The 12,521-nt window shown below is 39.4% G+C and overlaps 1 protein-coding gene across 1 annotated transcript in view; it reads right to left on the reverse strand.

Moving 5' to 3' along the window:
- The window catches only part of DENND1A (DENN/MADD domain containing 1A), a 469,777-nt gene that overhangs the window by 323,499 nt on the left and 133,757 nt on the right, over positions 1-12,521 (reverse strand). The window contains exon 5 of the mRNA XM_006834747.1: positions 10,131-10,241. Coding sequence (XP_006834810.1) covers positions 10,131-10,199 — 69 coding nt within the window. The 5' untranslated portion in view covers positions 10,200-10,241. The remainder of the gene's footprint in view (positions 1-10,130; positions 10,242-12,521) is intronic.

Genomic DNA, 12,521 nt, shown 5'->3' on the forward strand with positions numbered 1-12,521 from the left:
ATAAATAATTAGGTATAGAGGGGCAATTAATTAGATAGTGATCCTGTCACTAAACCATGCTGGCTTCTCAAAAACTCGTTTTAAAAAGCATCTGTTGAATAAAACAAATATGCATCCCTTTGAAAAGTAAATATGCCTTTATCATCAGTCCCTCAGTTGTGCAAATGGTCAGTGTTTCTGACTGCTTACTGAAAGATTGGAAGTTACAGACCACTCAAAAGCACCTGGAAGAAAGATCTGGCAGTCTGCTTCAGAAAGGCAGCCATTGAAAACTCAATGGAGCACAATTCTACTCTGGTATTCATGAAGATGCCATGAGTCCATCAACTTGATAGCAACTTTTTTGTTTTTATCCAGCTTATGTTCAAATCTTCTTGCTTTGTTGTTGTTGTTGTTGTTAGGTGCCATTGAGTTGGTTCCGACTCATAGTGACCCTTTGCAGGGTTTCTGAGGAGCAGCTAGTAAGCTTGAACCATTAACTTTGCAGTTCAAAACAACCTTGCAGTCCAGCATATTAACCCACAACACCACATCAGACTCCACCATTTAACTGGATATTCTTATGTTCAAAATTTCTTGCAGTACTTCTAATCATAAAGAGAAGGATTTTATTGCTAACTGCCGTTAAGTCTGTTCCGACTCATAGTGACCCTGTATGGGGCTTCTAAGGAGTGACTGGTGAGCTTGAACTGCCGACCTTGCAGTTCAAACCGACCTTGCAATCCAGTGCATTAACCCACAGCAGCACATGAATAGAAGGAACTTTAGAACACAAACCCAGCAAGCTACAGTGAATTAGGGAAGACCCGTGCCAGGGACCCACCCAAGGGTTTGATCCCAGCAGTGTTCTGGTGCTGGAGTAGCTGGGAGACAGTGGAGCTTAACAGGTACAGACAGAGTGCAGACTGAATCTGATCAGCGTTCAGGAAGGCAGAGTAATTTGAATCCCAGTTAGAAAGTCACATATTTCTGCTTCCTGGTGCCTAGAATGGTACCAGGCACATAGAAAGTGCTTATTAAATCTTAGATGTGCACTCAAAGGTTGAGTTCTTTTTGTCACTTAAGATCCATGGTTAACAGAATTATGCCAAGAGTATTTTCTCAGGCTGCAAATTACTAAGGATGCAATGTGAACTATTAAGAAAGATGTTGGTTTTGAGCTAAGCAAAGTAGATTTTAATCCCATCTATGCTTGGAAACCCTGTGCAGGGTCACTATGAATCAGAACCAACTCCACAGAACTTAACAACAACAACAACAACATGCTGCTCTATGGAGTCCTAGTGTGGCTCTGTAGGATAAGCACTAGACTGTTAACCAGTTGCTCCTCGGAAACCCTATAGGGGGTCGCCATGAATTAGAACTGACTCGATGGCACTTAGCAACAATGCTGCTCATCTTAGACAAGGCTCTTCAACTTACTCATCTGCAAAAAAAACCTAAAAACTAACTAGCGCTGCAAGAACTAATTTAAAAATGAATACACACATGTAGGGGCTTCAAAAAGCTCATGGAAAATTTCCATATCTTTCAATTCTATTTTCCCATGAACTTTCTGAAGTCCCCTTGAGTGTGTGTGTGTATGTACAACAATCACAGTGCCTGGCACATAGTACCAAAAAACTGAAACTCATGTCATCGAGTCCATTTCAATTCACAGAGACCCTATATAGCATTTCTGAGTCTGTACATCTTTGCAGGAACAGAAAGCCTCATTTTTGTTCCATGAGTGGCTGACAGGCTTGAACTATCAACCTTGTGGTCAGCGGTACAGTGTTTAACTTACAAAGCCACACCAGGGCTCTGGCACATAGTGTTTGTTGTTAAGGGCCATCAAGTCGGTTCTGACCCAAAGCGACCCTGTATAGGGTTTCCAAAGAGCAGCTGGTGAGCTTGAACTGCTGACCCTGCAGTTCAAACAACTTTTTAGTCCGGTGCATTAACCCACAGTGCCATACCAGGACTCCCAAAAAAGATTAATTTTAAAAGAATTAAAGAAGGGTGTTGGGGAGAATTGGGGAGTTCTTAGGCACAAAACTACTCTGTAAGGTATTACATCTAAATCTAAATACGGGCATTCTTCACACTTACTCTTTCTTGTTAGTCTTGAAGCTATTTACAAGCTACTCAAGAAACTCTTCCTTATTTGGTGCACTGTATCTTTTAGGCTCTTTATAAGAATTTTTTAATTCCCTCAATTGTGTTGAATATTCCTAACAACAAGTTTCTGGCTCTTGTGACAGTCTGGGCAGTGGTACTCAATTAACATAACGTGGCCCCACGGCAACTTCTTTGAGTCGATTCCTACTCTCAGTGGCCCTATAGGACAGAACAGAACTGCTGCTCCCTAGGGTCTCTGAGGCTGCAAATCTTTATGGAAGCAGACCACCTCATCTTTTTCCTGAGGACCAGCTGTTGGATTCAAATTGTCAATCTTTCTGTCAGGTGCTTAACTGCTGTTCCACCAGAGTTCCTTGAAGGGGTTTGTTGTTGCTGTTAAGTGCTGTTGAGTCCGTTCCAACTCATACAGACCTTGTAAAGGGTTTCTGAGGCTTTAAATCTCTGAGGGAGTAGAAAGCAGAGTGGCTGGCGGGTTTGAACTGCAGACCTTGTAGTAGTTCGCAGTCCAGTACTTATCACGTGGAGCCACCAAGCTCCCTTGATGTCGTTGGTGGTGTGCTGTAGAGTATGTTCTGACTCGTAGCTATCCTGCATAGGGTTTCTGAGGCTATAAATCTTTATGGGAGAAGAAAGCCTCATCTTTCTCCCATGGAATGATTGATAGTTTCAAACTGCTGGCCTTGAGGTTAGCAGGTGGACTCGTAACCACTCATTAATTAATCTCTTTTTCCTGAAGGCAGAGCCTCCTTTCCCCTAACCTATTTATATATTTTTCTGCCCTATGATGAGGGTGTGACCTTTGGAAAGTGATTCCATCTTTTGAGTGAATGGGCTCATCTGTAAAATGGGAATAATACTGACCTTCTAGGAGTGCTGATGGAATTACATGATATTATTTCTCCAAATGTCTTATTTTAGACTTATCTGCTATCCATAAGAGTTACCATGTTGAATTAAAGCTCAGATATGAACATATAGGAAAAAAATGGGGCCTTTGTGCTACAGAAATCACACGGAAGTATTTACATTAGTGAACAAGATTCAGTTAAGCCTTCCCTATTTATCATTTATAAAGAAAAGCAATCAATATACATTAACTAAGCAAACAGAACAAAAAGTTACATTTTTCTTATACAGAGTATCACAATGCTATTGACCGACCACCCCTGAAATGCACATTACCTAACTCAAACTAAATATTGCTGCATTTGTCTCTACTGATGCACAGTCATTTTTATAGAAGATAGCACTCGGAGTGTTGGACAGCTTTTATCTTGCAGGTGCTTGATGGCTTTGAGGAGCATTAGGCCTCTATCTTATCAAACAAAATTGACAAGAATGCGGCTTGTCAAGGTATTATAGGTCACATCTGTATTTCTCAAGAGAGGGTCACCAGAGAAACTCAGGCTAAAATCGCCTTTGCATCCACTTCCCGTCCTCCAATCGAAAAGATAATAATGAACCACAACTGCAAAAATAAAAGGCAACAATTGGAATACCTTTTAATTCTGAAATTGGAGATGTCCAAAGACTAGAAGAAAAGTGATGTCTACTCAGCTAGTTTTTTCTGCAGAGAAACTGCACATTACTGATTGGGATGCTGTTGATCACATGTGAGATATAAAGAGAGTTTCCCCCAAAAGATTTCTACTTCAGGAAGTGAAATTCAGGACTCAGATAAGTATCAACTGTTTTAGGTTTTTATTACTTAAAAGTCCAAGTGATACATGTTATGTTTATTGCTTTAAAAACAAACAAAATCATGATAATTCTCTTCTCCCTTGATTAAAGAGAATCACATCAATATAGATTTTTCTTCCTTATTTCTAAATAATGATTTCTTGATTTTCACATCTTAAACACTAAAACTTAACCTCTACAATTTATTATCAGACTTATCCACAGTGCTCACTTTGTGCCAGGCCCTGTTCTAAGAGCTTAGAAAGTGTATTATCTCATTATTGTAATTAGATTTGACACAGAGGCCACTGGTGAATGGCACAAAGGCTATTTCAGTGGTGAACTGGGAGCTGTATCCTAGCAGTGGATAGAGGTGTGGGGGTTAAGGAAGATTTCTTTCTTTTTTAAAATTTTCACATTTAGGGGCTATAATATTATATCAGTAGTACTCATAAGAATGTACCAGCACAGGAGAAATTATAATACAGTCAGAGAGAAGGCTCATTGCTGGTGTAATTTCCACTAATGAGTCACCTTCTCAATAAGGCATTGCTTGGCCATCCTATTTAATAATGTAATCCCTGCTGCTTTATCATTCCCCATCTGCCCTTCTTCTGTTTTATTTTATTTCTTTGTATTTATCATTAACTAAGGACCCCTGGTGGTGTTGTAGGATAAGTACTGGACTGCTAACTACAAGGTCAGCAGTTCAAACCCACCAGCCACTATGTGGGAGAAAGGTGAAGCTATCTGCTTCCATACAGATGTACAGCCCCGAATATCTTATACAGGGTTGTTATGAGTCAGAATTAACTTGATGTCAGTGGGTTTTTATCATTAGCTATGGTGTGGCGCTGTGAGTTAATGCGCCAGACTGCAAAGCCGTTTGAACTGCAAAGTCGGCAATTCGAGCTCATCAGCTGCTCCTCAAAAACCCTATACAGAATCGCTATGGGTGGGAATTGACTCGATGGCACTTAACAACAACAAAAAATCATACTATACCAAAGGAGCTCTGGTAGCATAGTGGTTATGAATGGGGCTGCAAATCGCAAGGTTAACAGTTAGAAACTACCAGCTGCTCTGTGGGAGAACGCTAAGGCTTTCTGCTCTCATATAAAGATTTACAACCTCAGAAACCCTGTTCAGGGTCGCTATGGGTTGGAACTGACTTGACGGCACTTAACAACATCATACTATACAAGGCACTCAAAAACTTTATGGAAAATGGAATTAAAAGGTAATGGAATTTTTTCCACGAATTTTCTTAAGACAACTTACACATTTTAACTTATTGAGCATTTCTCCTATTAGAACGTAAATTCCATAAGGACAGGGATTTCTGTCTATTTTGTTCTCAACATACCCAGTGACTACAACAGTGACACAATAAACATTTACTTGACTCTAGATAGTATAGACAGGGGAGTAGCTCTGTAGGATAAGCACTGGACTGAAAACTGCAAGGTTGGTGGTTTGAGTCCACCAGCTGCTCTGTGGGGAAAAGATGAGGCAAAAATGTACAGCCTTGGAAACCCTATACAGGGTCGCTGTGAGATGGAACTTACTCAACAGCACTTAACAAAGAGAAGACTAGACAATGCACCCACAAGATAAAATGAGCATACAGGAGATGACAGAAGGCTGACAGAGTGGTAGGGTATTGTGATATGCTATTTTGAAGGCTCCTCTTGAATAATATAGAATTCTAGGTTAGAAATCCTTTGCCCTTAGAAGTTTAAGACATTGATTCTTTATCTAAATATAGGTTTTTAGAAAACTGCAGCAAAGTCTGATGCAATTTTGATTCTTAGCCTTTCTTTGTGAACTACTAAACTACATGAAAAAGGGCTTGGTATCTTCTTTAATTTTCAAAACATCCTGAGATATATACATTGTTGTTAAACGCTGTTGAGTTTGTTTCAACTCATAGAAACCCTGTATAGGGTTTTCAAGGAGCAGCTGGTGGATTTGAGCCACTGACCTTGTGGTTAGTAGTCCAATGCTTATCCTACAGTTCATGGAAAAATGGAATAAAATAATGGAATTTTCCCATAACTTTTTGAAGCCTTGCATACATACATAAATGTCATATATTTCATATAAGCACCTTTAAAAAAAAAAATCTTAAGAATCTAAAACACACCACCTAGCTCAGAGGCAGGCAAACAAAACTAAAATATAGCTTGGTTGGAAGATAGCCCAAACGACGATTTTGCCTATTGTGAACTAAAAGGTCAGAGATGAATAGCTGCAACAGAGACTATATGGCCTGCAAAGTCATACTATCTGGCCTTTCACAGCAAAAGTGCTGAGCTCTAATCTAGCACAAGACAGAAAACATTGCAAATGTAATATTTTTGAAGTCGACTCCAGGCCACCTCCCAATTACACTCTTTTCCCTTGCTGTGCAGCAATCATCACCTAAATTTTGTGTTAATCATTTCTTTTTCTTCTCTAAGTTTATTTGTAGTCCTAAATAATATACTGTTTAGCTTTTCTAATTTGAACGTTATATGGAAGAAATCATAATGCATAGTCTTCTGGAACTTGCTCATTTCATTCAGCATTTTGCATTAAAGAATGACTCTATTGTGTTGATATGTGTAGTCATTTCTGTTGACACAATATTCCATTGTTTATCAGTTTTCTTTATTGGATATTTGGGTTATCCCACTATACATGACCAGGAGTCATGGTGAGGTGCTGTTAGATAAGCACTGGATTGCTAACCACAATTTGGTGGTTCAAACCCACCAGTTTCTCCCCAGAAACCCTATACGGTCACTGACTCGAGGATACTTAACAACAACAACAACAACATACACGTGTAAGTGTGTAGGTACATATATACACAAAGTAGGATTGCTGAGCACTGGGCATATACAGATTTCCTAAGTGTCCTACCCATGCCCTTCAAATAGTAATAAATGAAATTCTTCAACATATTCTAATCAACACTTGGCTTTGACATTTAGTTTTTACAAATCTGGTGTCTTAATCTTCTCTCCCTTTATTACTATTGTGGTATAGCATCTTTCTATATATATATTTCTTGGCCATTTGTGTGAATACAATTTCTATCAATTAAAAGACCTGGTTGAACTTTTTGTATCTTCTTGAATCAGCTTTTATAAAATAAGTTTTTCTGTCAATTTCACCAAAGTTTTCAAATATTGGTAGAAAGCTCATAATAGTATCTTATCATTATTTTCAAATCTCTGCTGCATCTGCTCTTTGTTTTATAGAATTATTCCTTTATTTCATTTTAATTTAGGGAAGGAGCAGAAATGATTCTGTGTGTTTAATCCGCTACATTTATCTGAACAAAACCACACAATTGACTTGTTCTTCCCTACCTATAAAATGAAAGTAAATAACAAAGGTAAATGGCAAACTGTTGTTGTTAAGCGTCGTTGAGTGTTCCAACTCAGCAACTTTGTATAGGGTTTCTGTGGAGCAGCTGGTAGGCTCGAATCGCTGATCTTGTGGTTTGCAGTCCAGTGCTTGTCTAACAGAGCCACCACACTCCATTTCCAATAAGTGACATCTTGAAGTCACAGGTAAACATACTATTGATTTTATCCGCGGGCCTTCAATAGGAAAATCCCCACTATAAGAACATCTTTTTACCTATGTGTTAGGCATATAAACAGTCTTCATTCACTAAATCTTTTCTTGATAATCTTATAGAGAAAGCTACACATTCCACTCCTAGTCATTTCTGTACATTTTACCCCAAAAGAAAAAAAGAGTAAACAGACACTGAACTTTAATAATATATATGCAAAGTTAGTTGTTCGAATCTACTAGTTGCTCTGTGGGAGAAAGATGAGGCTTTCAGCTCCTGTAATGATTTACAGCGTTGGAAACCCTACACAGGGTCACTAGGAGTCAGAGCTGACTTGGGAGTATACCACCACCACCATATTGGAGCCCTGGTTGTTGTTGTTGTTATGTGCCATTGAGTCGGTTCCGACCCATAGCGACCCTGTACAGGGTTTCCGAGGGTGTAAATCTTTACGGGAGTAGAAAGCCTCATCTTTCTCCCGCGGAGCAGCTGGTAGTTTCGAACCACTGACCTTAAGGTTCGCAGCCCGATTCGTAACCACTACGCTACCAGAGCCCTGGTAATATATAGGATATCAACTTGATGGCACACAATCACCACCACCACCATACTGATGCCAAGGAGCTCTGGTGATACAGCTCTGGTAATGTCGTGGTTACAAATCAGGCTGCTAACCTCAAGGTCGGCTGTTCGAAACTACCAGAGGTTCCGCGGGAGAAATATGAGGCGGTCTGCTCCCGTAAAAGATTTACAGCCTTGGAATCCCTGTGTAGGGTCACTATGAGTCGGAACTGACTCCACATTAACCTAAAGGTCAGTGATTCAAACACACCAGGTGCTCCACAGGAGAAAGATGTCACAGTCTGCTTCCATAAAGATTTACAGCCTTGGAAAGTCTAGGCAGCAGTTCTGTCCTATAGGGTTGCCATGAGTCAGAGTCAGCAGACTTTGGGGGTTTGAGGTTTTGTTTTTGTTTTACATTAATGCCTGTGATTTACTTTGAAATGCATTCTAAAATAAGATGAATTGATGAATGGTGCAAGTCTGGACAGGACAAACACGTGACAAAGCAAGCACAGAAAAACGTTAATGGTAGACTCTAGATGGAAGCATTTCTGTAAGTTTGAGAATTGTCAGAATAAAATATCAGGGAAATAAAGCTTCCTTTATAAAGCAAGATAAAAACTTAAAAAGAACGTGAAAAATATTAATCTTTTACATATAACAAAAATTATATAAAGAACTCATTCTAATTTATAGGGAAAATATGAAGCCCCCTATAAGAGAATGAGAAAATATATTAACAAAACACAAGAATGAAATAAACATATGCAAAAATATTCAGCAAACCAAAAACTCTACTGCCTTTGAGTTGATTCCAATTCATAGTGATCTTATATAGCACTTATATAGTAGAATTGCACCGTAGGGTTTCCAAGGCTGTAAATCTTTACAGAAGGAGACTGCCACACTTTTCTCCTGTGGAGCTGCTGGTGGGCTCAGGATGCTGACCTTTGGCTGGCAGCCTAGTGTCTTTACTCATTGTATCATCAGGACTTTCAAGAGTCTTCACCATTACCTCTAATCCAAGAAATCCAAACGAAAGTAAACCTGAAACACCACTTTGTACCTATTTTATTCCAATCAGATGCGTGTGTATGAACACACACAATTCTGGCATGGTTGCAGTGAAAATGATGGTCATACACAGCTGGCAGCATTCATTGTCGATAAGCACAGGCTTAACTGTTAAAGCAGTAAATTCTACCATTAGGAGAAAAAAATAGCAAATTATGATTATTATGGATTGAATTGTGTCCCCCGCAAAAGATGTGCTGAAATCCCAATCCCATACCTGTAAATACGACCCTGTTTGAAAATAGGGTCTTTCTTTTGTTAAGTTAATGAGGTCATTATCAGAGCAGGCTGGGTCCTAAACCTAATCGTCTCTGAGTTATGAACAGAGCAGCATACACACAGACACATAAGAGAAAGACAGATGCCAAGAAACACCAAGGGACTCCTGGGACTACAGACTAGGAAGGCCCCTCCCCTAGAGCCAATGTCCTGATTTGGACTTCTAGCCTCCAAAATTGTGAAGCGATAAATTCTTGTTCCTGGTGGCATTATGGGTTAGGTGTTGGGCTGCTAACTGCAAGGTTGGTGGTTCAAACTCAGCAGCAACCCCATGGAAGAAAGATGAGGCTGTCATTTGCTCCCATAAAGATTTATAGAAACCCTATATAGGGTTGTTATGAGTCAGAACCGACTCAATGGCAGTGGTATTGGTTTTGGTTTAGGTATGCCCACTAATGGTATAATGTTTTAACACACTATCAAGTGGCGTATTTACATATTTCTATGAGACTGTAAGAATAAATGAAATGTATACTGGCACTGCAAAGGAACATGACCAACTTATGAAAGGACATGTTATATAAAGGGGGAAAGGTTACAGTGGTTAAAGCCCTAGACAGCTTACTGAAAGGTGGGTGGTTCAAACCTGCCAGTTACTCCTTGGAAGAAAGATGCGGCAGTCTGCATGCACGAAGGTCATAGTCTCAAAAACCCTATGGGGCAGTTCTGCCCTATAGGCTAACCATTAGTCAGAATAGACTTGATGTTAATGGTTTTGGTTTTAGTACCTATGAGGGAACTGTGGCTGATTTCTTTTTCTAAAATTTTCTTTAATTTTCCGATACAGCTTTCAATACAACTAAAATCATTGAAAAGCCCGACTCAAAGAATGTCTACTTACAGTGCTGAGTTTGCTGCAAATGATGAGAATCCGGCGTTCGTAGAGCATACTGGCATACAGATGCAACATGTTGTTTACATCCACAGCCACAAAATATTCTGTCAGATTTCTCTAGGAGGAAAAAAAAGAAAATGGAAGGTTTGTGGTTTATTTTGTTTGTTCTTATTACAAACAAGTAGCTAATACAAGCATGAGAATACAAATAATCACAAAGAATACCTTCTTTCCCTGTTCTGTTCATGCTACATGATACCAAATATCACTTGTGTATAAAATCATGAGATGTGAGGCTGGAAGAGACTTTTGAGATGAAGCAGCCTGGGCAATGACATCTTTGGGTGCTGATTAAAGTTTACAACGGAGGTCACCGAGAGCACTGCATTTGCTCTCCATATCAGTTCTGTATGGTAAGCAGGATAAGAATTTTGCCATCTTACAAATGAGGAAACCAAGGCTCAGAGAGATTTGCCAAGATCAAACAGTCTAATAAACGATAGAGACAGGACTGTCACTCAGATATTCTCACCCCAGATCCCAGACCCTTCCTAATGTACTGTGTGCTACACATCTAGGCAAAAGAAAGTACCCAAGCACTAAAATACTTCTGGCACTGAACATGTTTCTGTCCAATAGATTCCATTGCACAAACCACGTGAACTTACTTCTGCCATCACCACCAGGTGACATGCTCCAAAATTAAAATAATTTCAAAGATTCAAAGATTTACAGTTTCCAGGTATTTTGCTCAAAAGGCAAAAAGAAAAAAAGATGATGATGATGACAAATAGCAGTAAGCTGTGACAAAGCAGTGTTTCCATTAGTTTTCCCCCCAGAACTTGGGCTTCAGTTTTTAATTAGTACTACTGATTGGTACTCTTCAGATTTCAGGGGGAAAATGTAGTGTGCTTCATTTCTGGGGCCCTTTCTATACCCAACTAACTTTAATAATACACATGAATATGCTAATTTCTTCAATGGTAGAGGTTTTCAATGTCACACAACACAACCCTCTGAAAATGAAGGAGTTAGGAGAGGGAACAATATTACCAGGGGTTACAGTTTACAATGATTAACAATCCATAACTCACAAATTCAAGTAAGCCAGGTAGATTTTATATGCAAAATAACACAAAATACTTTTCAACAATATTACGGGTTGGGAAGAAGAGTAAGTATTTATCTTATGATTCATTATTGCTTGACTGTGGTACCTGGTTAACCACTACCCTTTATAAATACAGAGTGAGCTAATGAACAGTTCCATATATGATTGTCTAACAAGTGCCAACCACTGTATGTATAATCTTTGGATGTGTGATCTTATGCAATCTTCATAAAAATCCAAAGTCTTGTAGAGGTTTGACAACCAATAAGATCAGAATTTGGACTCAGACTGGACCCCATAGCCCATGTAACTTTCCCTTACACTCCACTGTCCTGCTGAAATATTTTAAAACATCTACAATGTATATTAGGAGCTCTGGTAGCATAGTGGTTACGAATCGGGCTGCAAGCCGCAAGGTCAGCAGTTCGAAACTACCAGCGGTTCCACGAGAGAAAGATGAGGCGGTCTGCTCCTGTAAAGATTTACAGCCTCGGAAACCCTGTGTAAGGTCACTATGAGTCGGAACTGACTCCACGGCACATAACAACAACAACAATGTATATGGCTTTACATACATCATTTCCTTTAATCTGGACACCACACCTATGCTGAACTGCTAATCACAAGGTTGGTGGTTCAAACCCATCAGTCACTCCTTAGAAACCCTATACAAGGTTGCTATGAGTCAGAACTAATTTGATGACACTTCAACAGACGTGAAATCCGAGGCATTGAGAAGTAATCTGACCAAGGTTACATAGTGAGTGGTTAAAGTATGACTCAGGCTGGGTAGGTCTGTCTTTAAACCTGTGCTCTTTTCTGTACATCATTCAAAACTGGTGGATCAAAAGTCTCATTTGGAAAAGAAAGCAGGATCAAAGTATGCCAAAAGAAAAGAGAAAGAGGAAAAAAAACAAAACAAAATATTTCAGTTAAAATGATGGTTACCCCATGCTTATTGTTTAATACTTACATGCCGGGGCTATACTATAGCTGTGTTATCCATTACCTTCTCAACAACCAGGAGACAGGCATTACTATCTCCATTTTATAGATGAGGCAACTGAGGTTCAGGAAGGCTAAGTAGTCTTTCAAAGGTCACCTGGCTAGAAAAGGCAAAGTCATGTTCCAAAACCAGATTTTCTGAATTGAAAGCTCCTGCTCTAACCACCACACCAACTTGCCTCTTAACAATCTTGATGAAAAATAGCTAAAACAAAACAAAAACTGAAAGACTGCCTGAATTCGTCAACAAGCGCATCTCTTGCTGGGTGGACTGAGGAGTG

This window comes from Chrysochloris asiatica, unplaced genomic scaffold, assembly GCF_000296735.1.
Source record: "Chrysochloris asiatica unplaced genomic scaffold, ChrAsi1.0 scaffold00014, whole genome shotgun sequence".
NCBI lineage: Eukaryota > Metazoa > Chordata > Mammalia > Afrosoricida > Chrysochloridae > Chrysochloris > Chrysochloris asiatica.